Source organism: Suillus bovinus (assembly GCF_016758785.1).
Source record: "Suillus bovinus strain UH-Sbo-P2 chromosome Unknown EDB93scaffold_7, whole genome shotgun sequence".
NCBI lineage: Eukaryota > Fungi > Basidiomycota > Agaricomycetes > Boletales > Suillaceae > Suillus > Suillus bovinus.
In genome coordinates this window covers 772799-797120 of record NW_024542063.1, presented here as the reverse complement: position 1 = coordinate 797120, position 24322 = coordinate 772799, and the positions used below count along the sequence as shown (strand labels likewise).

Sequence of the window (24322 nt, the reverse complement as noted above, 5' to 3'; positions counted from 1 at the left end):
CGCGGTAAAATAGAACATACATCGTGCACGAGTTTTACTCCTTGCAGCGTGCTCCCAGGGACTGAGGAGACTTGCGCCATCAATTCTATCACGCTTCCGCGTTTCAATCGTGGTTTCGGTAGTGTGGCGAAAGATAGGCGCACTAGTGTCAAAGGAGTTCCCCAAATCAGTACACCTAACCGGACGAATTCCAGAGAATTCTATTCTTTCACCCACACTTGTGACGTGACCTCTTAAGAAGATACATCCCAGTCAAGATAGATCCCCAAAGTCCCGAGCCTAAATGCATTTATATGATCATTTGCGTGCTCGCGCACAATACCTTCACATAAACACTGTAGCTTCTGTGAGCATCAGATCTATCAGAACCCACAAACCTCGAGGTAGCCCAACATCCTTGGCTGTGAGAACCCGAGCGCTACGCAACGTATTCCGCCCGGGCCGCGTAACCTTGTGTACATAGCGCAATCAGGCGCACGCAACAAACGCCGATCTCGAACATATGCGAGTCAGACCACGTGTGAACCCAGTCCAGAACTTGGAAGATTGTGATAAGAAAACATAAACAGTCAGGCAACATGCAAGCTCGCCTTGTCACCGACAAATTCCCCTTCTGTCTCATGACTTCACGGCGAAGAGTTGCAGGGAATAGTGTCAATGCCATCGCACTGGTCAGTCGGCAACAGTTAGCGGAGAGGTAGGCATAGATGATAAAAATGATATTAAAATAACAAGCGTAGCTTCAACTAATCTGCTGCCAGGCGCCTGGTAGATCTCGGTGGCATGGATAGAGAAGAGCAAGTCACATTGCCTCGACTAGCTTGACGACGAGCTCGCTGGCGGCGATGCCGTTAGACTGAGCAGCAAGACAAGCGACATAGGCGGACAAAGCAAAGGGGTGATGAGCGTCATAATCAAAAGATGAATAAAATATCGGGGACATCAACATGTCCAGCGAGACGCAATACGCGATTTGGAATATGCAAGCCCAAAGTAGATATTACTAGGTCCGTACGGTGGTATCTAGTCTCACCTATAAAGTAAGAAATATGATTTTTTTCTTCTAACAGGTAGCATCAGGAATCAATTTCACAATGGGTGGTCCGTTTCAGAGGATGCGAGGTACACACCTTGAGCACTCGTTGGCCAAGGTAGCTTGAGCGAATCCCGTGGTGATGAGTCGTTGATAGAGCATGCGAAGTCATGGACGGCTCGGTAACGAATTGGCAGAGTACAATACGTGATGAGCTTACAGCAGCGTGCGGGGATCTTCTTGCAGGAAAGATCCAGGAAAACAAGTTCGTTTTTCTGAACCATCAAACATAAAGGTCGCTTCCTCCGTATGAGACAACGTAACTATGTTTACCGAAGAAATCCTACAGAATCAGTGTCAGGATCTCGTAGGACATCTGAGTATAACAAAGTCAATATAAAGAACATTCCGCCTGCTTCGAGTAGGTCACCATTTTCGAACGCCGAGCTTGTTTGAGAAGTCCCACCTCATCGGGACAACGGTCACATCACCATAGGTCCTGTTCTGCTCTCTGAGTTTGCTCATTAATATCTTTGAGCCTTCTGTGTCACGACGCAACCTCATCATATAACTGTCAATCAAGAGATCAGCTTACCTCCAGATATTAAGTACCAAGGGTCTTGCATGACAGGTAAATGATTATCCGAACAGATGGATTGGTACGTCGCTGCCCACCGCTAAGATAATGATTTCTGTGAGCCGTATCATGGGAGAAGGACTGCTTCAGCGCTGGATATTGCACGACATAGACTCATCTGGCCGGAAGTCATCTAGTATGGCGCATACAGGTGATTTCGACTCGTGGTCACGCCTTACTTGACAACCGCGGTCTCCGTGGCGGTCAGACAGCCGTTGCACTATGCTCGAGAGGCGGCGATAAGAACGACGAACATGGCGCTGCCGATAGAAGTACTGGCAATAACTGTGATGGCGTATTTCGGATACCAGGATATTTCCGAAAACCCGTTGAAGTGGGGCACCCCCTATCGGGGGGTGATCAAGGCAGGAAGGTTTGGGGTCAGCACTTACAGTTGGCGGATGCCCGAGTCCTACATTCCAGGCTCACTGCAGCTGACACTCCAAAGCAACGGTGTCTTTCAGGGTTAACGACTTGCCCTACAGTGCATAACTCTGTCTGGTCTTGGGGTTGAGTTTGGCTGATAGCCCTTATCCTTCGTGCCCGGGTCCGAAGTCGTGCGCAATTTGGTGTAACTCAACTTTACAAATTGCGGTCATAACAATTACATAGAGGCTCCGGTATATTCAACTGGTGTTTATTCAATTGAAAAAGTTGACATTTTTACTATACACAGTAAAAATAAAAATAAATTGGATCACCCCATGGTAAGACCTGAAATCAAAATGTTTCTTCAGATCTTGCTGTCGGTCCAATGACCAGTGTGAAAGCACACGCACGAAAGCTTACGTATTGGGTATCGACGAGGACGTGGGGCATCACTTGTGCCCAAATAGGGGTGTTTCTCGTTTCTCAATGAGAGATGGACAATCATGACAAGGTCGCATAACTCACTGAACAGTCAAAAGTGTTCCGCAACAGCGGCCTGCTGCTGACAAGTGTCCGACGGCGTGGGCCATCCTAATGCCAGGTTTAGCAAATGAATGATGAGACAGCGGCTCATACGTGACTGTGAAAAAATCTTTTTGTTCGGTTGTCTCAAAGGCACGGCGCTCTGGAATCTGGATCGAGTTCACCGCTCGGCACCACGGCGTGATGAATCCAATGAACGGATTTAGTAAAGTATTTATAAGCGAGTCGAAGTGTCAAAACCCGGATCTGTGAGTCAGAGGGCGGGACGAGCTTCGTGGATTGACTGTGATTTCGAACATCAATAAAATATGACTGTGGGTGGGATGTAGATGATCTCGCCATGGATCGTTTTTGTGCTGGCGGGTAGTCAACCGAAAGTTGACAGAATTGGGGGGCAGGTTGGTCAGCTGTGTTCGAGCCAAACCTAGTTAAGCCCATTTACTTGTACGCAAGGAAGCTTTGACGCGGAAGAGGCAGCCTATCATAGGACATGTTTGTCCAAGTCGATGACTCGAGCACCGACACTGACAGTCTGATTGTAGGGTAAAAAACGAAATGCGCAAATGAAAGAGCATCCACCACTCATACTTTCAGCAGGCATGGGTTATGTGACTCTGTTATTGCAAGTGCGGGATAGAGTGGGACGTATTTCAACGCTGTTACCGTCTCATGAGCTACTGCACGAAATTGCGATGAAGAGTGGATGCATTTGATGGAAAAGAAGCAAATCCTTTTCAGGGAATGTGACTAAAGCTTTGTACCGGCTATTAGTAAGGATCGTTGCACTCGACTTTCAAGATGCTTGCAGTACAACGTTCAGCTGTAGTTCCAGACGCTCTGTCAGTTCCTTCAAACGCACCGGAACACTGCCCTGTAAGCCCCAATCAAGTTTACTACTTTCCTCACTCATCACTAATTGCACTGAATGACAGGGCACAGAATCTGAATTAGCTGGCAAAGCTGATGCCTGCAATGGATGCGCAAATCAAGAGATCTGCGCTTCCAACACACCAAAGGGTCCTGACCCAGCGTTACCCTTTATTCGCGATCGTATGGCCACCGTGAAGCACAAGATCCTTGTTCTATCCGGCAAGGGCGGTGTCGGAAAATCTACCTTCACTGCCCAGCTTGGTTGGGCATTTGCTGCAGATGAACAGCTACAAACTGGTGTTATGGATGTCGATATCTGTGGACCATCTATACCCACTATCTTCGGCGTTGCTTTAGAACAAGTGCACTCATCTTCATCGGGTTGGTCCCCAGTTTATGTACAGGATAATCTTGGAATCATGTCCGTCGGATTCATGCTGCCCTCATCGCGAGACGCCGTCATGTGGCGTGGTCCGAAGAAGAATGGCCTCATTGCGCAGTTCCTTAAAGATGTTGACTGGGGTGATCTTGATTATCTCGTCATCGACACACCTCCTGGCACTTCAGATGAGCATCTTAGTGTCGTTCAGTACTTGAATGAAAGCGGCATCGATGGTGCTGTACTCGTTACAACGCCGCAGGAGGTTTCCTTACAGGATGTTCGGAGAGAAATAGATTTTTGCAGGAAGGTGGGAATACGGGTGTTGGGCCTTGTGGAGAATATGTCAGGTTTTGTTTGTCCTGGATGCAAGACGGAGAGTCAGATATTCAAGCCAACTACGGGGGGTGCGGAAAGACTGGCAAAAGAAACTGGGATTCAACTGTTGGGTAAGGTCCCACTTGACCCACGAATTGGGAAGAGCGCAGATTATGGTGTTAGTTTTTTGGACGAATATCCCGACAGCCCTGCGTCTGATGCATACCTTGATATCATTGACAGTGAGTGCTGACCACCATCCCTTTGATCCCTTTGGTATCTTACTCATAAATATTTCAGAGATCAAAAAGATATTGGGAGGCGAGAATGCCCTGTAATTTTAGACTTGCAGCAAAATTGATATTTGTAACTCATATATGTGTATCGATAGATTCTACATTGGAAGACTATATGATGATTCTAAGCAAGGCGAACCTATATGGCTAACTCCTTCTCCCCTCCTTCCTGGTGCGAACACTGAACTCCATCGGCATCTCACTGTGCGGGGCATCTCTTTCGGATTCTTGCCCGACAATGAATTTGCCGATGGGAGCCACACCGGCTAATCCACCCGGCAAACCTTCTACACTCTCATGGATTGATACCGTCGACAGAGTCCGCAGCAATTTCTGCACTGCTATTTCACTTCCTGCTGCTGTTGCAGTTGAGGTTGCACGGGAGCGAGCAGGTACGATGTATCCTTCGCTAGGAAACACGATGCCACTAGCACTAGTCGGCAGGCCCTCAAACATGGGTACGAATGGTTGTTGCGTAGTTGGTGCTGGTGGCGAGTTATACGTAGATGTGGACGACTGGCGTTGTGGTTGAAATATGCTGGAGCGCCGCGCGTAATTGACGACGGGGTCTTCAGGCGTGCACGGGCGGAAGTAGTCTGGGGCAGCTGGCAGGGCAAGACTATCTGAGACCACATCCTCCATTGTAACTTCGGAGCTGTCCATCCTTCGTGTTTCAGAGGTGCTCTTCCGGGACTCCAGAGATTGTTCAAAGGAACCAGGAGTATCTCCGCAAGCATTTTCACGTGGGCCAGGCGCTGCCGGCTCGCGTGTGATGCCTCGCACTTCCATTCTGTAATCCTCTATTTCCTCCCATAATGCCTTCTTGAAATCTTCAAGCGTCTCAAGCTTCTCAATATCTCTCCACTTTTCAAATTTGGTAGGACATTCGGGCTCATCGGTTTCTTCATGGTAGGATGCCAGCCAGGGATGTGCGAGCGCGTCAGCAACTGAGATGCGCGCCGAAGGGTCGAAAGACAACATTTTCTGTAAGAGATCTAGGGCTAATGATCGGATAGTCATCAGTGTTGACCTAGTACCATGGAAAAGCTGGAGTCACCCTGCGCATCAGCAGTAGGAAGCAATTTCCACAGCGGTACGGCCTTCTTGACTGGAAGTGAGCGAATATAAAATTGTGCCTTCCTATGATGTCAGGACTGGACTCAAAAAGCTACGGCATCTATCTCTACCTTATCGCTCCCAATTCGATTGATAACATCCTCTTCTGGAGTTCCTTTACGAATACTAATCAGACCGCGAACGAAGGGGTTTGTTGAAAACTCACCGAGAACATCAAGAATCTTGTTTAATTGATCAACTGTTGAGGATAAATGTAATTATGATCAAACGTCCACTCAGTTCAATGTTCATGATATACTAACCATAGCTGTACGCATGGCTGTGAGCTCGCCAGAGTTGACATATGTCTGAACTTACTCTTTACCCTTGAACAGAGGCCGTCCAAGCATGAGCTCCGCAAATATACAGCCTATCGACCAAACATCGACTGTATCCACAGTTCACATTTACAAGAAGGATTGATTTATAGGACGAGCTCACTGGCTCTCGTGTATCCTCTAATAGCACCTTGCGTAAAGAGGGACATGATGACAGTGGTAAAATAGTCGTACCTGAAGGCCAGCATGATTTCTGGCGCCCTGTACCACCTGGTGGCTACATACTCTGTTAGATGGCCCACCTGTTCATCTGGGGCAGAGCCAAATCCACGGCTCAAGCCAAAATCGCATATCTTGAGTTCACAATCAGAATTGACGAGTAAGTTTCCTGGCTTCAGATCGCGATGAATGACGGCAGCCGAATGGACGTATTTCATGCCTGTTTGTCAACATATTGATAGTGATCATGTAACATAGCAGAATAGAATACCACGGAGAATCTGGTATAGAAAGTACTGCACATGTTCATTGCTTAAATGCTGACCGGATTTTATGATTTGGTGCAAGTCCGCTGCTTGAAGGTTCAGCGTAAGGTTCAAATCGTAATCTGAAATGTTACCTTCCATGGGCTATACAGAAACCATCATAGCATCAGTTGAATTCCTCGATGGCAGGTTAACGCACCTCCATAAAAACGTAACTAGAACAGTGATCAGCCTCTTACTGCCAGCACTGAACGGACTCTACTCACATCTCCTGAAAATCGGGGGAAATGGCATCCACATCGATCAATCCAGTAATGTTCTCATGACTTGAAAAATGCCGAAGGAGAGTAACCTCTCTCAGTGCTCGTTTCGCAAGCTGGACTTTCTCAAATATTCGAGTGACGAGTTTAATGGCCACTGTTTCACCAGAGATCTCATCCACAGCAGATCTGTCTCGGGCACATCAGTCAACTACAAAAGCTCCGAACCTGTTGCTTACACGACGACGCCATATGCACCTGAACCCATTTCTCGTACCAGCTTCCAGCGCTTCTCCACGTGAAACATCTTGCCAAAGGAAGTCATAAAAGAGTGATACCCTCTGGCGCACTCCATCAATGAAGCCGGTAATGGCGAGGGTAAGATGGATCTCACCGTCTTCTCATGCACTGTTCTGGGAGCTGATTAGAAGGCCGCCGTGTCCTTGATCGACCACGATCTTGAGTGCCAGAGCCTGGTGATGGTATCGGCGAGGACGACTCGTCGTCGCTATGTGACCTGCTCCGTCTGGCATCTGCTGACATTGTAGGAACTAGAGCAGGCCGTGGTGCTTAACAACGACAAGATTGGATGCCTGAGCGTAAAGAAGGGAACTCGTAGACGTGGCAATCTTTCCTCACTAGTACTATCGCGGAAAAGGTCTGAAATTGCAGTATAATCGCCCGACACCGGGTGCTGATATATGTTGTGTTTGGAGGATTTAGCTGCCCTCACCACATTTTTCGACACGATACATTATGACGATAAGCTCTGGGAGAACGAATGATAATTAACACTCCGTCTTCCGAATATACACGGGGATAAGCCACTTTACGTCCGACGCGTAACAAATTACACCAATGAAATAATGGAATACTTTAAGAATATTCAGGCGCGCGACATTCTATGCAGGAACTGAGGGCATGACTACATCCTGACTCGCTGGCGCAACAGGAGATGCATCGTCGTCCTCGCCAAATATATCCAAGAAACCAGCCACTCGCGCCTTGTTTCCAGCCCTTTTGGTGACATACTCTCGCAGGCCAGACTTTAGACTCGGTTGCTTGTCGACAAGTTCACGAAGCTGCTCCTTGGGAAGTTGCAACAATGCGCCAAAGCTCGCAGGCGCAATAACCTTGGCGCATCGTATAAACCCTTCCCACAAGTGAGGATTTTGCCAAATTTTTTTGGTGATCAGGCGAGACAACAATGTGGTAGACACGAAGCCAACCAACGTTCTATACGTCGTGACGGCCTGGATGACCTATTTGGCCGTTAATTACAGCAAATGTAAATAGAGAGATCCACGCACCGTACGAAGAAAGAGAACGGGAAGCACAGGTTCATCCACAATCTGTTGCATAACCACCGCTAGAATTTCGGAGCGGAAGACATCAGTCATTGAAAAGCAGACACCAATTGCTGCACCACAATAGTTCAGTAGGCGGCCAGCGAGAGAACGTCATTGTTACCTTCAATCGCGCTCTTAAGACCGATTTCTTTCTCAGCTTCATGGAGTAACACCATTAACTCAGCCGGCGTCAGCAGCTCACTTTGCCTCACACGAGGCAAATTTGATGATACGCTCCCAAAGGTTTGTGGAGGCGTCGTGACAACGGAGCTGAATACAGATCGAACCAGATTTTTGGGCTCTTGCTGACCATTCAAAATGGAGACAATTCGTGGCAGGTATTTCAGGATGTCCGACTTTCAATAACTGCATTTAGCAAGGCCACAATCGACTTCCACGAAGACATACCTTGTCCATCTCTGCGATGATTGGAATCAGGAAACGAGCATCGAGATCACGGTCACTAATGAGACCCTTCACCAACGCTACGAGTTGCGCGCTCGGTCTCCCATGCTCTGTAAAGATTGTTAAAACACGTAGGGCAAGAGATTCACTCCCCGGCGGGCATGTGCGCATGAGGGTTAACAATTTGCCATTGCTTGAACCTAAAGATTTGATCAGAGCAGTGATCAAGTCTTGAATGGCTTCTTGAACTGTTAATTCCATTTGGCCATACGCCGTGAAGATCCTGAAAAAGCATGAATTAAGAACTGCGATTATAAATCAGGATAGACTTACTCATCCAAGAACTCAGGGATTTTGACAGATAGAGCGAATAGGAGTTCAACGTGTTGGAGCACGTGAGCCTTCCGGGCGGGTAATTCTATCTCTTCTGGTAGATACGGCGTCTGCAGAAGGTCCTCGGAGGGAAGTTGGCCATCTTCCATATTTTCGTCGCTTGTGCCGGCTTGTTCATTAATTATCTTTGGCGCCTCCTCTTTTGATGGACGCTTTTGCAAGCGGCGCAGTATTTGAAGAGCGAAATCACGTATCATACTATCCATGGGTTCAATACCAGGAACCCATCTTCGTACGGTATTAATTGCTGCTCGCCTGGTCACAGGATCTGCAAGAGATTGAAATCGGGGTTTATATATAAAAATTTGACGTACCTGGATGAGTAGTCAACTCCAGAAGGACCTGCAGGGCTTCTGCTCGGAGTGATGGACGCTCTAAAACAAACTCCCGCAGACTGGTGAACCCAACATGCATCCTGTTGATTGCTCGTATCAAATTAAGTCAAAGAATACACGAACGTACTTGTCAGGGTCAACGGAGAGATCGCGTAACAGACCGAGGACATCAGGGGGCACGGAGGGTAAATCCAGTAGAAACCGCGCAAATGCTTTGTCCCTGCCATCGGGCTTACCCTCAGGCTTGCCTTCCAAAACAGTCTGATATGTGGAAACTACTTGATTGAGCCACAATTCATAGTTTGGTCGCTAGAAAGCTTGCCGTTGGCCAAATATAACCAGAGAGAACAAATGCATAGTACGCACCCAGTGAGGGTCGTCTGCCATTCTGATACGATCGTTGTACCATTCTTCGTTCATCCATGTCGTGACAAGATGGAGCCTTCATTACCGTCAGTAAATAAATTCGTGATCATGCAATATCAAGATCATACCGTGAAGGGAAATCAGCCATAATGTAATCGCATAACGTTTGTCGTAAATTATCTTGCCGCGAATAGAAGTCAACTTTTGTTTCGCCATCCCCTCCATCTTCTGGCACTGGCGGTGCGTCAACATCAAGATGCGCCACCCGTGTGACCATCCGAACAATAAGTAGCATCCACATATCAGTAGGAGAGGCATCGGGCCATTGCGAGGGTACGGCGGAATCAACCTTAAGCTCCTCCGCTCCATCCCATATTCGGCCGACCGATCCACGCATCAAAGCATTCCGTTCAACGTCAGTCAATTCTTTTGGTCCGAGTAGTGTAGAATCGATGAGATCAAGGGTGAGCGCTTGCGGGAGATCCGCCGGAATTGTTTCTTCCTCCGCGATAGCCTCGTCACCCGAAAGCTACGGCATAAAATTAATTGCAATCAGCGTACGTCACATGTAGGTAAAATACTCTAACCTCCATATTGAGCCTATCAGGCTCGTATTCCATTTCCTCCTCGTCCATGTCCATTTGAAGTGGATCTACTGGCTCATCTTTCACAGCAGGTTCCACAGGAGGCCCGGGGGTGGGCGTCGCTTCCGGCGTAGGTTGAGCGGGTTGCGGAGTCCTAGGGACAGGAGGGCCAGGAGCCAGGCCTCTGCTTTGTCTGTAGGTTTGTACCAACTCCAATAGGGCTGGTTCGGTGAATGCCTGCAGATTGGCAACAATGAGATCGGTTATGAGCGATATTGGAAGTGTGGTGAAGTCAAAGCTAGCTAAGAACGCAGCGGACGCGTTTCCAGCAATGTCAACGTCGACTCTCATACGTTTAGCATCAGATGGATGCTCTGCTGGTGTGGAAGAAGGTCGTTTCTTGCTAGCTTCTGTTGTAGACGTAGCAAGGGCAGCCTTTCGTGCCTTTTCCTCTACGGAGGCTCTTTCCATGCGGGCAGCTTGTAGTGAGAGCGCCTCGTTAATCTGAGCTCCAAAGGAAGAGCCATGGGGTCCTCTATGCTCGACTTCAGTACATCTGGCTTTATACCACCATGACGTTACTCACCTCGAGATATGGATGAGCAATATACGAACAGCCTTTTCCACGCTTTTGATAGATTGTGCTGGCAATCCAGACATAGCGGCAGGAGTCCAAGAAGATAGCGACGAAACGACTAGTTGTACTAGGGCGGGTCTTTGCTTGACTAAATTGCTCCAGGAGTGAAGTATCGCGCTCAAAAGCTCAGGGTTCCTTATGACAGGCGTTAGATGTGCGAGTCTTTACGGACATTAGATGAAGATGCTCACTGGTTGGTATACAACATAGTGATCACGCTCTCAAGAAGTTTCATGCCTTCCGCTTCCAAGGCAGGGCCTGGAAGGAAGGGATGATCAGCAGGGACGTTTGAAATGTTGGGGTCATTCTTGTTCTGAAGCTATATGATAGAATGTGTGGCATAGTGAGCGCATGTGTGAAGGAGAGGCTGGCGGAAAGGGTACCCTAGGGTCCGAAATACCGCGCGTCTGGACAATAATGACACGCTGCATGAACTTAATGGCGGAGACCTTCACACCGGTGCTAGCAGTCGGCGACCAAATAAACTCTAGGATGCGCGTTTTGCACTGTGACAACACATCCCATTGTTGGCGTAGGGTACGGTTTGAACACCTGTCACACGAGGTAATATTAGACCTTTTGTGAACTCCGGCAAGAGATGTGACTCACAAAGAACGGAAAAGAAGTGGGTAGACAGTCGTCAAACATTGAATGGACACCTTGACAGTACGCGCATTTAAATCATGCAGCAAAATGGCGAGCGTTTCGACCGACTGAGACGCGACTATGAAGTGATAACATTAAAAGACTTAGACGCTGGCAGTACTTAGAGATTGAACTAACGTTGTGTGCGAACTTCGTTGGACAGATTAGAGCGAGAGATAGCATAATGGAGGAGATCAAGAACCCATCTCTTGAGGAGAGAATCACCAGCACTTGACACAGTTTTGATGAGCGTTGTACAGAGGATGGGTATGGGATTTGGGTGCGCTTCAAGGGATTCACGTAAAGTAGCAAGTATATCTGCTTGTTCTTTTGAGTCTGCCGGTACTGCTAACGCTGCAGAAAGTGTCTGCAGCGGGTCAACCGGATTTCCTGCCATCCTTGTAAGCTTTGGTGTTTGCAACGTTAAAGCTTGTCTGCAGCTCTTCCTGAAAACTATATCCTGTCGGAGTTTCAAATCACCCTTCTACCACAATCATGGTATGGCGATGAGCAAGTGTATGACAGTAGACTCACAAATGATTATAGGCAGCTCAAAATTCGCAGGGAATACAGACGCTTCTTGAAGCAGAGAAAGAAGCTGCCAAGATTGTGCAGCAGTCACGTCAATGTCGGTGTCAGTCTGAATCGACTTCATGTGACTGACTGTCTCAACCAGACCGCCTTCAGAGATTGAAGGACGCCCGCTCGGAAGCAAGCAGAGAAATAGATGAATACAGACAAGCCAAAGAAGCCGAATTCAAGTCATTTGAGGCATCGGTGTGACATCCGCTCTCTCTTCACTCACGCACAGCCTAACATAATGGGCAGCACGCAGGAGTCACCTCCAATGCACAAGCTGCCGTAGACAAGGAGACTAGTATAAAGTTGCAGGCTATCACAGACGCTTATGAGGCAAACAAAGATGCGGTCGTGAAGAAACTACTGGACCGCGTTCTATTGATCACGCCCGAGCTGCATCGGAACCTCAAGAGGGTCGGTGGTGTAGAATTGTTGTGATCAACTTCATTGCTATGGACTTGACTTGTACAATACTACATTGGGTGCTTCATGAGCAATAATACCCTCAATCTAATAATTAAAGGTTCGTACGAATTATCGAATAAATATCAAGGAACGACAAGATTGCAAGGTGCAGACCAAAATAGGTGACAGGTGGTGATAATGAATGGAATCAAATGCTCAAGAACCTAGGCAGCACAGTTATGCTAGCTTGACCTAGAAACTGTCGACTCGCTGGCCAGCCACGGTAAACCGACAGGCATGCTGGTTGAAGCCGTGGCCACCGCAGACCGAGTAGAGTAATCTACGTGTGAGGCTGAAGGGAAGGTTGACCCAGTTGCGTCTCGTGAGCTCTGGCTAGGGGCTGGGATATGTTGCCCGGATGCTTGCCAACTTGCTGACGAAGGTGATGGAATGCCTTCATTGGCTCGTTGCCAATCTAAAAGACCGCTCGACTTCAGTGAGGGTAACGATAGTGCCGGGGATACGGCAGGGACTGGCTCCGTTATCATATGTCTGGGATTTGGTGGCATTTGCAAGGCAGGATCGATATTGGCATCATGCGGAATATTTCTCTTCTCTCTGGGATCAGGTTGTGGTGGAAGAGGCGGATGCGCATGTGCTCGAACATCACCAAAAGAAGGTTGACCGAAGAACCGGGCATCAGGAGGTGGGCGCCCCGGCGGTGCATATACCGGAGATGCAGCTATTTGAGGTGTCACGATCTCCAATGAATTACTAGAAACGGGTGTAGAGCCATGAGATCCGCCAGAGCTGGAAACTACTGGAAGCATGTCTTCCGCGGGTTGTACGTCGTCGGTGTAGTCAGGTGCCGGTGTAGCCAAGTCGTGGATACGAACACCAAACACTTCTTCAACCGCACTAGACAATTCCAAAAATCTTGGACTATTGTCTTGACAATATTTGGACAAGGGCTGTGAGAACGATGAGTGTGAGATGATTGAGAACATTTAGAAAGCATACCCAAATTGCAATTGCCACTATAGATGTGTGTCATTAGTGAAACGCCCATCAGAACACAATCATATCATAACACCCACGGATGATAGTTTTTTTCGCTCTGCCACCTAAAGCAGCGATAATCTTGTTCAGGCGCTCGTGCGCCCACGTTGGACCTCCAGGCATACCCGTACGGCAACGCTTCCTAGCCTACACAAAGTATTGCCATTTCCGTCATCCTGTCAGCGTTTGAAAACTTAAGTCGATATCAAGATAACCCACCTGATTCAATGCAAAAACACACGAGCAGTGGATGATGTGCATAGCACAAAAGCACCACGCTCCCACGTTGGAACTCGTGGCAAACAATGACATTTGAATAGCAAGATTCTCGTCGGTGAAACAAAGACTGTCAGGAAGCGATCCGTCCCACGCCTTCGGAAGCGATCAATATAGATCTGTAGGTATGAACCCTAGAATTTCATCCTTACGTTAAGTTTAGCGTCAAGATCCAACAGTGTGTTGACCGTGACGGGATGTCTGCCGGACTCGCGTTCTAAAAATGAAATCGAATGAGGACAAGCGAGCTCCCGCGAAGCAATAATACTCACCGTTGAACACATCCATGGTTCTCTCTATCTTCTCGTGTATAGATAGGACCCGAATTAGCTGCCCGGTCTCGGATCTCGATGAAGAACTGGGGTTGTCCAGATATTCTTGACGAATCAAATGAGCTCAAGGCTGAAACGATGGCTTGGCGACTAACCTGGGACAGCGTCATGTACGGTGAACAAGAAGGTCGTTTCATCCACAGGGAGACGCAATTTTAATTGCGCTTCATCTGCCAACATAGGTCGTTGGTAGAGAACAGACCCCATAGTATCGCATATGTATATGAGCCAGAAAATACGACGCGCGCATTCTCGTTCGATGGACGCATCAATAAACTCCAGAGAAGGAGTAGGTGTCAAGATCGGATTATCAGCCTTATACACGCCTAGCTGTTCAATGACCTCAAGTGCATATACTGGCAAAGTACACGCGTAAGCGCCGACAACCCCGTAAATGGCAACTTTCCATACCATGATAATTCCCTCTCCAGGATGACTTGGCCATTCGGTCATGCAACTGCAGAAGACATAGAGCCTGTGCAGTTGCAAGATTCCTCTCACAAATTAAGTTTTGGTCTTTATCAAACATAAGCGACATTGCCTCTTGGAAGAATACTTCTCCAGCAAATCTGGAGCCCCTTTCCTTGAAACAAGGACGCTGCGAGAGTGGTGCGGCAAGAGCGCATACCGAAAGGAGAAGATGAGGAGGGACGAGACCATGAGATAGTGCATGATGGAATGAAGGCTCGTGGATGATCATACGCTGAGGTTGGCGGTCTGCAAAGAATACTGCTCCGGCGTATCAATTAGTGTCAGCAGTGTACCGCTCTATGAGGTAACTTACGGTGCACGAGTTCTCTTGTGAGTGACGGGTCACGCTCCAAAGAGCGCTGAGTGGTTGGCAATGACGGCGGAGCTAAACCTCTCAAAGACGTCTCGATAGGAGATGCCGACTGACCAAGGTCTGGCCTGAACCGCTTGCGCGGTAGAACATCTTCATCAGGGTCGACTTGGGTTCCAAGGGCCTCGTCTTGCTGTAGTGCATGGACAACGAAGGATGGTTGGTTACCCTGGGCACCGTCTGGGTATGTTGCGCATGAACCCTGACGCGGATCGGGTGGTACGTTTGTGTTATTCCCTTTGCGTGGCCTAGGTGCAGGTACAGGTCTGCCCGAAGCATCTGTGTACGTGCATTTCTTAGAGGCGAAGTAACTAAAAACATGAATGAAACGATGGATTTGGAAACATCCTAACGTTTTTTTGGATGACATACCAGTTGCTGCAAGGAGCTGAAACCCAGGAAGTCAGAATTGGCATAGCATGAAGGTTGTTGTTATAGAAGACAGCGTACCTGTTCCATCGCATCGTCGTTTGCTTTTATGGCAAGCATCGCACGCCTGCGTAGAAAGATGCTTGGTACGCATCCTAGACGAGTTTAAGGGTGCATACCTTTGCTAGACGTTTGCGCTTTGGACCTTTCATAAACGCAATATTAGTGTCCGTCCTATCAGGATCCTGGGAAGTGTCGATGAGAAAGCGGGCACCATCTGGAGGGGGCTGGTTTGGGGGAGCAAAAGTGATCGCCTGTATCGCTGGTTGCTGAAGAGAGCGAGGGAAGTGGTCCATTAAAAGACAAATAATATGGGAGTGATTATGCCAGACGACGAGGCGACATGCACGGGGAGTGAAGAGGAAAGAGGATTAAGCGGCTAGAGGAAGACGGAAAGAGGAGATGAGTTTGACTTGGTTGTTGAAGTTATTAAAAGGAGAGATACATGACCCAGCAAGTTGAAATGAGAAATTTGAAAGAAATAATTTAAAAGATAACTAACCTAGACAGATAATAGTTAGTGTGAAGAGATTGTAAACCGTGGAACGGTAAGGTAGACCCACAAACCGTTCACGGCAGTTCGAGGAAGCCTTGCAATAAACCGATCAGTCAATACAAATCTAGCCAACCCGCCGGCCGCATCCGGCTTTTCCCACTTCCTCGCGCCGCCGGCTTAGTTACAATGTCCGATCAAGTCACATTATATTACATTACATAATATACGGTCACGAAGAAGGGCCCCACCAATTAAACTCGCGCCAGGTAGGTTTCGGCGGCTTTCCATACGTGCCTGCCGCCGGTCATTAGATAATAATTTCGACACCAACAATTCCGGCGGCCATTAGCACCGCAACGCTGCCTGATCGCAATGTATTTTCTGATTCGAACGTTCCAACCGAATTCCTCATTATTACGATGCGTACAGGAACAACATTTCGTAACGTATTTAGTCGAAGAGACCGAAGCCCATGTCGTCGTCGGATTCCTCCTATATAATGAATGTCAAGGTTTAATTCTCGCTCCCAAAAATGCACAATGATAGGACTAACCTTCTCCTCCTTCTTTTCTTCCTTTTTCTCCTCCTCGACGGCAGCGGCAGGTGCTGCACCGCCGGCTGATGGAGCGGCGGCGGCAACGGCGCCACCAGAAGGAACCTAAGCATTGTAACCAATCAGCTCCTGCTACTCGTATATAACCTGATCGAGACTTACGGACGACAGCTTAGCAGAACCCTCAGCAATCAACTGCGCACAAACACGTCAAAAATGGGCGCAGTGAGGTATAATCGGGAAAAAAATCTTACAGCATTGATGTCCTTGCCCTCCAGCTCGGAGATAAGTTTTTCGAGCCTGTCCTCATCGGCTTCTATCCCGACAGCACTCAACACCTTCTTGACTTCGTCAGCTGAGGGAGAGGCATTGCCGCCAATTTGGAGGAGAAGATAAGCAGCAATGTGACGCATCTGTTCAAATCACAGAAATTAGCGTGTCATACAGCGTGTCATACCCGAGGCGTACTTTAGACGAGTGTTAATTCACAAAAATATGTATAGGACGGGATTGCGGGCAGCTACAAATCACTAAAAAAGACACATTTAACATTCCACTCAAGCCCCATACAGAAACATAAATAATACCTTTAATCCTCAAGGGAAGACCTGTAGATTCTATCCGACGACGTTGATGATATTGTTCCCCTCTCAGCTGCCAAACTTCAGATTGGTACTATACAGCACCACGTGGCTAAATTCAGCCACAATTTCTATATTTGATTGTTTCCGACTCCGCCTCAGGATTGCCGAAATCCTTGCTCGCTGTTATCCACGACAACCGCAAGACTAATTCACGACGCAACATGGTGCGCATTGTCCTTCGGGAGTAGCAAGACAACCGAGTGCTGATTTCTGCCCGAATGATAGGCGGATTCATCGGTTACTGATCCCTCGCTCGCTGCTGAGCTCAAGAAGAAGAGAACCTTCCGCACATTCTCCTACCGTGGAGTTGACCTTGACAAGCTCCTTGACATGAACAATGAGGAGGTGAGTATTTACCGCGGACCCCTTTATTCTCTGCGCTAAACCTTGAATTTACAGTTCGTTGAAGTATGCATCTCGCTTCCAGTCATTATTGCTTCACCTGATCCACATGTGTTCTCAATAATAGCTCGTTCACGCACGCGCACGCCGTCGGTTCGGTCGTGGCCTCAAGCGCCGTCCCATGGGCTTGATCAAGAAATTGCGCAAAGCTAAGAAGGAAGCTCCCCCGAATGAAAAGCCCGCAGTCGTCAAGACCCACCTTCGTAACATGATTATCGTTCCTGAGATGATCGGCAGTGTCGTCGGTATCTACAACGGCAAGGTTTGTATTGTCCTAACCCTTTTTGCGATGCATGACTGAAACATATCACTACAAGGTATTTAACTCCGTCGAGATCAAACCTGAGATGACAGGCCACTACCTTGCTGAGTTCTCGTGCTCCTACCGACCCGTCAAGCACGGTCGCCCTGGTGTGAGTTTATTCTTCATATGTCTTTGATGTTGTCTGAATGTTCTCTGCATAGATCGGTGCCACGCACTGTAAGTTTTCATGGAATCCTTTGTGGAAATCGAACTTCATACTCAATCTCTCTTCCCACAGCATCTCGTTTCATTCCTCTGAAGTAAGGCACAGGGTTCTTATATCTTTTGCATGCCCCTCCATTAGCTTTACTACTCAAAATATATGCATATGCCTATATGCCATACGAAACAGATGCCAGTATCACTTTTGTGACGGTCGGATGCAACGATATTATCTGCATGAAACAGTCGAGCATCATTAGCCCCACGGGACCCATTAATGAACAAATGAATGAAAGGTACAAGATAATGTTTCGGTTGGTTAAATTCATTCAAATTGCGTACATTCGAATGCACGGGTATAATGAGTATACTGCGAAGTATTCGTCCGTGTCATACTGATAAGTGAAACCGCACGGTAAACTACAGATAATGCGAGAAACCAAAAGATGCTTGGGGCAAATGAATGTCAGAGCAGCGGCAATGCATAGCAAGGCAAAAGAGTGGAAGTGAGTCGCCATTATGATGACAGAATCCAGTGTCCAACGGGGTCATCGTCGAGGCGCTGCAGTAGCAGGAATTCCATTGGGCGGCGATGACGAATGTAGGTGCTCGCCGCTACTTCGCGGATGCACGTAGGACGATGGTCGAGGAGATGAGGATATGGTACCAGTAATAGGTCGCTGAGCAGTGGGCCAATCTGTCTCGATCGGCTGGGGATAACGAGGTTGTTGCTGGCCCTGAATCATAGCCGCGCCTTGCGACAGGGAAGGTGGATGCGTAGGAGCAGTATATGACATGGGTGAATGAATAATACCTGGATGTGGATGTGGCGACTGTTGTCGGCCATTCCGTGTATGAGATTCACTCGGAGTTGACGTCAACGGTGGTCGATCTCCGGGTGGCGAAACGCGAGGTGAGTTGGCAAGGTTCGGCGAACCCATTGATGTCAACGGTGGACGCCCGTTTGCTCTGAGGCGCATGTATGTGTCACATTTCTTCATGAAATCCTTGCTTGGTAGCTCAGTACTGTTTGAGAAATATTCCTGATCATGAAGGATAGGCAGGAACTCCTCGGGAACCAAATAAAACTCATCCTGGTTCTCAAGTAACGAGGTTACTACGCGGATAGCTCCAAAGCTCTCGTCTCGAACGGCGTCACGCCCGCGTGAGTATAAGATGCTGGGACATATGACCGTTGCTAAGTTTGATAGGTCCATCTTGCTGCCGGTGGACTCGTCCATGTGTGCAAACGACGCCACCCATTTGAGGAACACAAATAGCACCTCCATGGTGTCACGATGGCTCTTGGGAAGAAGCAATGAAACTAGATGGAGACAACGCCTGCGCTCTGCTTCCGTAGAAAGGGCTGAAAACCGTATGTTAAATTGTGAATCATTTGAAAACGTGAAGACAGACACTGCGATGCAATCAATAACCGGTGTAACTTGAACGTCATGAGTGGCTCTGGGAGTTCACGGAGGAACTTCTTCAGGAGAGCAGCCAATTGCACGGGATTGTCCTGCGTGAGATCTACTGATGATAAGTCGTGATCGATGGCCTCCGTGAGATCCTTCAACCGCCTGATATTACCATTCTTGCGGAAGATGCCTTCCACCGACATATCTGTAAATGACAAGATATCAACACACAGCCAAGATCACCGTAAATAACATACCCATCTGCCTCATGGCTGAGACAACATCATCAATAAAGCTTGGCACCCTCAAGGTTGCACGGCTTGCTCCCAACAAAGAATCTGACCCTTCTTTCTCAACTAAGAGCTCAAGTGGAACACCAAAAACGCCTATACATGATCGATAAGGTGAACCCAATACTTGGGAATCGCAAAAACAACTCACCCTTTTTCTTAACGTTCTTCTTGTCTCCGGCTTTGAACAGCTGTTTCCAGAAACCTCCCTTTTTTGTCTCAACCAGTTCAAGCAACTCATCCAATTCGAGCTGGTCTCGAAGCGGAGATCGCTGGAGGGCGAGGACAGCAGAGTGTTTGACGATAGTAAGTTCAAGTGCGCTTAACTCGGCGACATGAGGTACCGTGCTCTGGCGTGGTAATGAGCGCTGCTGTTCGCGAGCTTGTGCAGCCTCCATCAGCTGAGGTATGTCAGCTAACGTGATACCGTCATCAGGGACGTGTAACGGGGCATCATCTGGGCCGCCTGCTGGAGAGTTCGGTGCTGACTCGTCCACTATTTTCACCTCTGTGTTGCTCCGCCCGATGGTAGAACGAACTACTTGTGCTTGATAACTTGTATCCAGTGGACCGGGTGTGCGACTTTGCGCCCGTGAAGGAGGTTGTGATGGTATTCCCGAAGAGCCCGGCTGGGAGGGCTGACGCCCTGGAACTAGCGTCCCTGGTGGAGGTGCCCTCTGAGGTTGCGGGGTTTTGATATCTTGTTGCGATCGTTGAGCATGCAGTGGCTCTGAGGGCTGGACAGTTTTGCCTGATGGACTCTCCACAATCGTCGATCGTTTGGGTAGTCGTGCTGTAGCAGATAGTTTTCGATCCAGATGTACAGATTTCATGCGCATTATATCGCCCGAGTTGCGATAGGGATCTTGGTCCCCTGACTTGGGATTGACGCTTGGCGTCGTAGAAGCAACTGACAATACACGCTTACGATGCAGAACATGGAATACAAGAGATGGGAACATACCTGGTGACAAAGGAACCACACCCTGTTGCTTTAAAACCAGGTACAACCTACGCAATGCAATGTTGAGCAGGAACGCATACTGCTCCAACCGAGACACAGCCTGGAATCCATCTCGACACCCTGGATGCACGTGGTCTGTACACAAAATGACGGTAGGCACTTCACCATACGAAGGAGTGTCCTTGACCGAATCAAACTCGTACATAAAGATGCCGACATTTGCCGGTGGTCTTCGGACAGAAGATGGCTTAGAGAGGTCCTTTTCGCTCTTTTCCTTTTCCTTGTCTTTATCTTCTGGAGACTTGGGTGGCGTCGGCTCTTTCAGTACCGGAATAGCAGCGGCCTTGTCACACCTGGCGCATTGCAGACATTGGGAGTGCCAACGTTGATAAGTCCCCAACCGAACACAGTCTTCTTCTACTGCTTGCGTACACTTGACGCACCGATCTGAAGGTGGATTGGTGACTGTCAACCGGGACGGCGAGTTTGCTGAGAACGGGGATTCTCCTGCATTTTCTGGTGCCAAACTCCTGAAGCCGTACGTGACACCCTGTGTGCCAAGGTTTGCTCCTCTCGTAACCTCACCACTTCCGCCTTTGATGATCCGGCGAGCCGCTGGGTCGCCACCTTGCACCGCGAGTAAATGTAGCTTATCGAGGAAAGATGGCATAGCCTCCCGGACGCTTTGTTCCCTCTCCAGTTTTAGTGCGCCAGTTAATGCTATTCGAATGAGGATCTTCAGGTAATGTGCTATTCCTGTCACAAGTGCAAGTAGTTCCTGTGTCATTCCCATCCTGCGCGACCCAGTTTCCTGGGTGCGTGAAAGAAGGGTGAACAGATCGACCGTTTTTCGACAAAGCATGCGGGCTTCTCGGACATGAGACATTCCTTCAAAACATGTAAGCGATATCAGGGATGAAACACGAGACCCGCACGCACCTTTCAAGTTAAGCCTAGCAGAATGACACTCAAGGTCATCGATGGTGCCAAATAAGACTTCCACGTGCAGAATAAACTTCTCGGCCATCCTAATGGCATCAAGATATTGCCCGTTGCTGACCTGTCGCAGCATATCGGATATACATGCAGCACTTGATTCCTCGAATGCCGAAAGAACTCTATAATGTAAATGTAGACGATCAGTCGTGTTTCAGGCCACGTGGGAGTACTCACGTCCAGATACGATAGACTAGCTGCTCCATCCTGACTTGCTTGTCCTTCAATGAAGTGGGAGTCTCTCGCTTCTCTTCCTCGACGTAGGATGGCTCCAATTCCGACCCATCATTAATCAACACACTTGATCTCCGTGAAACCACTTTGACGTTCCAAAACTGTAAGGCTAAGTGAGAATTTATATAAAATCACGACCTCCTAGAACGAGAACCTTATTGATCATGTAACATTCTGGATGCCAGCACTCGTCCCTCATGTTGCGGTTTATCTCAACGAATTGCTTCAGGATGGCGCTGCTGCAACCTGCACATTTTGTCGCGAATCGTGTCGAGTAGTGGAAGTGGCAATAAACGTCCCCATCGTGCTCATAGTAAGAGTCCTGTGGGCCAAAAAGGGTTGGGCATAGGGAGCAAGTGAAGTGTTCCACGTGATACTTCTTGTCTGTACAGGGATATTAATTAGCAGGAAAGGAGCGATGAGTACTAGAACCACTAACTGCATGCCGTAATATAGCTGCCTCGGAGAGCAAGCCCACATTTGGCGCATATAAGATTCAGGCGACGGAAGTAATCCCGCTCACAGAGGGGATGTTGTTTGCCATCAGGCCCATCAATGGGAAAGAACTTTGACGCAACGACATCGCCGCAGTCCTGACGAAATATAAGCGGAACTGGGTACCTGAAAAGTCAGGATGTTCGTACCAAACATTTAAAACAGTTCAAGTGATATACGGTGCCTAATGCGCGGACGAAAGCACCTTGCATCGTGTTTCCACATGCGGAGCAAGGTCTACAGGGAAGAAGTGTCAGATAATGGATCAAACCAGACTACTATTGGAGTATTTGTGGAGGGAATGGCGGACTCACGATTGTGAGATGTTAGTGGATGTCGCAGAGGACGTGGATGTCATGGGACCAGGCTTGTTTGGGGAACTAGAGCTGGAGGACGCAGAGTGTCCGGAGGAATACGAAATTACACTGTCTCGACGCTTCAACTCTACGTTCCTTTCGGTGTGTGAGACAAGAGTATATGGAGTAGAACCATTGGGAGTGGTAGGACGGCTACGAGAACGAAAAGCGGGTGATGGAGGCGGGAGAGAAGCGGGGATACCATTTGAATCGTAAAGCCTGCTCGAGTTGGCATGGTTCAAGTCATCGCTATAGGCGTGAGGGACTAGATCATGCTTCGTGGAAAGGTTATTACGACTGAGGTCTTGAGTGGAGCCAAGGGTAGAAGCTCTTGTAGGAAAAAGGGGACGATCAGATAGACGAGTGGTAGTTGTCGGTGGAGCATAAATAGAACCACCAAGATGAGATAAACCATCGTGCTCTTTGCGCAGACGAGCCGTTTCCGAATCAAACGACATAATGGATCCCAGGCAGGCCTGACTACGATGATTAGTACCCCCAATGTTAATTGGAACAGTTCTGAGAGAGATCCTTGACGATTTTCATGCGGAACCTAGTAGATTTATGTTCCAAGAAGCGATGAGGTAGAACGAAAGCAAGCTAGATGCACCACAGCTGGAGAACAGTGCAAAAGCAGTGAGGTCTATTGAAGAACGAGGATCACGAACGTGACAATAAGTCACGCGTCACAGTAACCACTTGATCCATCTACGCTCCGTTACTTATTAACTGACGCCGATGCTCACAAAACCCGAACTTGTGTTGCGCCATACAGCTTGTTTGTAAGACTAGGTCGTGGGAGGTGTTATGGAGACTAAAACTTCATCTAGAACCAGGTTTGTAATTCATAGAGATGAGTCCGACGGTATTTTCTGTGCCAGGCAGTTGCTCCACATTGCATTTCAACATAAACCGCATCTGGTCCAACGTGATCCCGCCCCTCGAGGCTCCAAACGACCAGGCCTACAGAACGCTCCCACAGAAAGACTGGTAATCCTTCTTGGCTATTCCCAGAGATAATTTATGTAGTCAGCAAGTGAGTTGATCAGATAACCATGCCTCATATCACTAACATCAAGCCAACATATCTATACACAGAGTGTGGTTATATTTAGTTCCGGTGACGAGGACTAGACGGGTGTTGAGAAAAATCGCTCTCGTGCTCGGTTCTGGCAGTGCTACTGATGCGAAGGTGTCGATTTCGGAGTCTCTCCAGCCAACCTCAGAGTCGTCGGGGCATCTGTGTTTAGATCTTTCACCTCATGGCGGCATGATCCACCATAATCAGAAGGTTACAATGAACCTGCCTTCATCGATGTTCGCTTGGCTCTTCTGACTTCTCTAGACAAATTTGACATTGATGTGACGGGTTGAATATTTTCATATTCCAGTCACGGTGCCTAGTATTAAGTCCCTTTGGGCTCAGGGCCTCGTTTCACGTGTATTGCTGTCGTGGGTGCCTACGGCAAATTGTCTCTCCTGGATTCCTATCAGTCTTCTATCGTACGACTCCCCGACCATCAACTCATCGACATCTTCATTATTGATCGTACCTTGTTTATCAGTTGGCGCAGCACCAAATCTCTCACCACTCTTCGCTACTATGACCAAATACAACACTAGTTCGTCAGATTGGGATTATAGCACTTGTATCGCCTCTAACATGCAAGAGAACTGGTACGAAACAGCTTCCCTAAGAGGTATCACCAGGGGTGACGAGGTGTGTTCTCGACGTCGTGTAAGCATGTCGTGAAGTTCATCGCATTTCGCAGTATGTCGATAACCTTAC

The 24322-nt window shown here is 48.2% G+C and overlaps 8 protein-coding genes across 8 annotated transcripts; 3 read left to right on the top strand and 5 right to left on the bottom strand.

The window, feature by feature from the left end:
- The first annotated feature begins 3361 nt into the window (after nucleotides 1-3361).
- Nucleotides 3362-4516, top strand: EDB93DRAFT_1221050 (P-loop containing nucleoside triphosphate hydrolase protein). Its single transcript, XM_041451148.1, has 3 exons — nucleotides 3362-3455; nucleotides 3515-4391; nucleotides 4450-4516. The coding sequence occupies exons 1-3, from the start codon at nucleotides 3381-3383 to the stop codon at nucleotides 4485-4487; spliced, it is 990 nt and encodes a 329-aa protein (XP_041311581.1). The 5' UTR covers nucleotides 3362-3380; the 3' UTR covers nucleotides 4488-4516.
- Nucleotides 4517-7351, bottom strand: EDB93DRAFT_1124974 (kinase-like protein). Its single transcript, XM_041448702.1, has 13 exons — nucleotides 7224-7351; nucleotides 6979-7177; nucleotides 6824-6925; nucleotides 6591-6773; nucleotides 6520-6539; nucleotides 6330-6413; nucleotides 6074-6278; nucleotides 6003-6019; nucleotides 5887-5949; nucleotides 5728-5760; nucleotides 5633-5676; nucleotides 5503-5581; nucleotides 4517-5446 (listed from the first exon to the last, which is right to left on the bottom strand). Exons 2-13 carry the CDS (start codon nucleotides 7125-7127, stop codon nucleotides 4593-4595), a joined length of 1833 nt encoding a protein of 610 aa, XP_041311580.1. The 5' UTR covers nucleotides 7128-7177; nucleotides 7224-7351; the 3' UTR covers nucleotides 4517-4592.
- Nucleotides 7352-11759, bottom strand: EDB93DRAFT_1124956 (Symplekin tight junction protein C terminal-domain-containing protein). Its single transcript, XM_041448701.1, has 15 exons — nucleotides 11437-11759; nucleotides 11263-11377; nucleotides 11037-11205; nucleotides 10845-10972; nucleotides 10603-10788; nucleotides 10020-10551; nucleotides 9561-9961; nucleotides 9433-9508; nucleotides 9194-9375; nucleotides 9046-9146; nucleotides 8672-8999; nucleotides 8342-8621; nucleotides 8055-8289; nucleotides 7895-8004; nucleotides 7352-7846 (listed from the first exon to the last, which is right to left on the bottom strand). The coding sequence occupies exons 1-15, from the start codon at nucleotides 11693-11695 to the stop codon at nucleotides 7487-7489; spliced, it is 3462 nt and encodes a 1153-aa protein (XP_041311579.1). The 5' UTR covers nucleotides 11696-11759; the 3' UTR covers nucleotides 7352-7486.
- On the top strand, nucleotides 11760-12405 carry EDB93DRAFT_1124955 (H+-ATPase G subunit-domain-containing protein). Its single transcript, XM_041448700.1, has 4 exons — nucleotides 11760-11796; nucleotides 11845-11926; nucleotides 11975-12075; nucleotides 12127-12405. The coding sequence occupies exons 1-4, from the start codon at nucleotides 11794-11796 to the stop codon at nucleotides 12313-12315; spliced, it is 375 nt and encodes a 124-aa protein (XP_041311578.1). The 5' UTR covers nucleotides 11760-11793; the 3' UTR covers nucleotides 12316-12405.
- EDB93DRAFT_1124948 (fungal-specific transcription factor domain-containing protein) lies at nucleotides 12406-15807 on the bottom strand. The gene is made up of 13 exons (XM_041448699.1): nucleotides 15722-15807; nucleotides 15339-15598; nucleotides 15241-15286; nucleotides 15163-15178; nucleotides 14734-15101; nucleotides 14361-14678; nucleotides 14045-14305; nucleotides 13890-13994; nucleotides 13770-13834; nucleotides 13561-13713; nucleotides 13380-13488; nucleotides 13303-13319; nucleotides 12406-13253 (listed from the first exon to the last, which is right to left on the bottom strand). Exons 2-13 carry the CDS (start codon nucleotides 15513-15515, stop codon nucleotides 12525-12527), a joined length of 2364 nt encoding a protein of 787 aa, XP_041311577.1. The 5' UTR covers nucleotides 15516-15598; nucleotides 15722-15807; the 3' UTR covers nucleotides 12406-12524.
- A 38-nt stretch (nucleotides 15808-15845) lies between these two features.
- Nucleotides 15846-16896, bottom strand: EDB93DRAFT_1124941 (ribosomal protein 60S). Its single transcript, XM_041448698.1, has 6 exons — nucleotides 16856-16896; nucleotides 16737-16798; nucleotides 16523-16681; nucleotides 16431-16463; nucleotides 16269-16373; nucleotides 15846-16207 (listed from the first exon to the last, which is right to left on the bottom strand). The coding sequence occupies exons 3-6, from the start codon at nucleotides 16679-16681 to the stop codon at nucleotides 16166-16168; spliced, it is 339 nt and encodes a 112-aa protein (XP_041311576.1). The 5' UTR covers nucleotides 16737-16798; nucleotides 16856-16896; the 3' UTR covers nucleotides 15846-16165.
- A 177-nt stretch (nucleotides 16897-17073) lies between these two features.
- EDB93DRAFT_1246886 (40S ribosomal protein S15) lies at nucleotides 17074-17882 on the top strand (the record flags this gene model as incomplete). The annotated part of the gene is made up of 7 exons (XM_041452511.1): nucleotides 17074-17085; nucleotides 17138-17257; nucleotides 17312-17320; nucleotides 17382-17576; nucleotides 17632-17727; nucleotides 17780-17795; nucleotides 17857-17882. The coding sequence occupies 7 exons, from the start codon at nucleotides 17074-17076 to the stop codon at nucleotides 17880-17882; spliced, it is 474 nt and encodes a 157-aa protein (XP_041311575.1).
- Nucleotides 17883-18328: 446 nt separating this feature from the next.
- On the bottom strand, nucleotides 18329-23206 carry EDB93DRAFT_1221030 (uncharacterized protein; the record flags this gene model as incomplete). The annotated part of the gene is made up of 11 exons (XM_041451147.1): nucleotides 22492-23206; nucleotides 22327-22414; nucleotides 22122-22275; nucleotides 21837-22066; nucleotides 21626-21783; nucleotides 21392-21570; nucleotides 20453-21340; nucleotides 19640-20398; nucleotides 19456-19584; nucleotides 19185-19403; nucleotides 18329-19146 (listed from the first exon to the last, which is right to left on the bottom strand). Exons 1-11 carry the CDS (start codon nucleotides 22989-22991, stop codon nucleotides 18329-18331), a joined length of 4122 nt encoding a protein of 1373 aa, XP_041311574.1. The 5' UTR covers nucleotides 22992-23206.
- Nucleotides 23207-24322: the final 1116 nt, after the last annotated feature.

What these genes read in the sequence shown, in the direction of transcription:
- EDB93DRAFT_1221050 (XM_041451148.1), top strand. Translation starts at nt 3,381, where the DNA reads ATGCTTGCAGTACAACGTTCAGCTGTAGTTCCAGACGCTCTGTCAGTT. An exon ending in ACGCACCGGAACACTGCCCT is followed by an intron (nt 3,456 to 3,514) that starts GTAAGCCCCAAT and finishes ACTGAATGACAG; the next exon opens with GGCACAGAATCTGAATTAGC. An exon ending in ATACCTTGATATCATTGACA is followed by an intron (nt 4,392 to 4,449) that starts GTGAGTGCTGAC and finishes TAAATATTTCAG; the next exon opens with AGATCAAAAAGATATTGGGA.
- EDB93DRAFT_1124974 (XM_041448702.1), bottom strand. Translation starts at nt 7,127, where the DNA reads ATGTCAGCAGATGCCAGACGGAGCAGGTCACATAGCGACGACGAGTCG. An exon ending in GAACAGTGCATGAGAAGACG is followed by an intron (nt 6,926 to 6,978) that starts GTGAGATCCATC and finishes GGAGTGCGCCAG; the next exon opens with AGGGTATCACTCTTTTATGA. An exon ending in TTACGTTTTTATGGAGGTGC is followed by an intron (nt 6,414 to 6,519) that starts GTTAACCTGCCA and finishes TGAACCTTCAAG; the next exon opens with CAGCGGACTTGCACCAAATC.
- EDB93DRAFT_1124956 (XM_041448701.1), bottom strand. Translation starts at nt 11,695, where the DNA reads ATGGCAGGAAATCCGGTTGACCCGCTGCAGACACTTTCTGCAGCGTTA. An exon ending in CAACGAAGTTCGCACACAAC is followed by an intron (nt 11,378 to 11,436) that starts GTTAGTTCAATC and finishes ATCACTTCATAG; the next exon opens with TCGCGTCTCAGTCGGTCGAA. An exon ending in TCTTAAGAGCGCGATTGAAG is followed by an intron (nt 8,005 to 8,054) that starts GTAACAATGACG and finishes ATTGTGGTGCAG; the next exon opens with CAATTGGTGTCTGCTTTTCA.
- EDB93DRAFT_1124955 (XM_041448700.1), top strand. An exon ending in TGTGCAGCAGTCACGTCAAT is followed by an intron (nt 11,927 to 11,974) that starts GTCGGTGTCAGT and finishes TGTCTCAACCAG; the next exon opens with ACCGCCTTCAGAGATTGAAG. An exon ending in TCAAGTCATTTGAGGCATCG is followed by an intron (nt 12,076 to 12,126) that starts GTGTGACATCCG and finishes CATAATGGGCAG; the next exon opens with CACGCAGGAGTCACCTCCAA.
- EDB93DRAFT_1124948 (XM_041448699.1), bottom strand. Translation starts at nt 15,515, where the DNA reads ATGGACCACTTCCCTCGCTCTCTTCAGCAACCAGCGATACAGGCGATC. An exon ending in CTGGAGAGGGAATTATCATG is followed by an intron (nt 14,306 to 14,360) that starts GTATGGAAAGTT and finishes GTACTTTGCCAG; the next exon opens with TATATGCACTTGAGGTCATT. An exon ending in ATCTTGACGCTAAACTTAAC is followed by an intron (nt 13,714 to 13,769) that starts GTAAGGATGAAA and finishes TCGCTTCCGAAG; the next exon opens with GCGTGGGACGGATCGCTTCC.
- EDB93DRAFT_1124941 (XM_041448698.1), bottom strand. Translation starts at nt 16,681, where the DNA reads ATGCGTCACATTGCTGCTTATCTTCTCCTCCAAATTGGCGGCAATGCC. An exon ending in AGGGCAAGGACATCAATGCT is followed by an intron (nt 16,464 to 16,522) that starts GTAAGATTTTTT and finishes GTTTGTGCGCAG; the next exon opens with TTGATTGCTGAGGGTTCTGC. An exon ending in AAGAAAAGAAGGAGGAGAAG is followed by an intron (nt 16,208 to 16,268) that starts GTTAGTCCTATC and finishes TTCATTATATAG; the next exon opens with GAGGAATCCGACGACGACAT.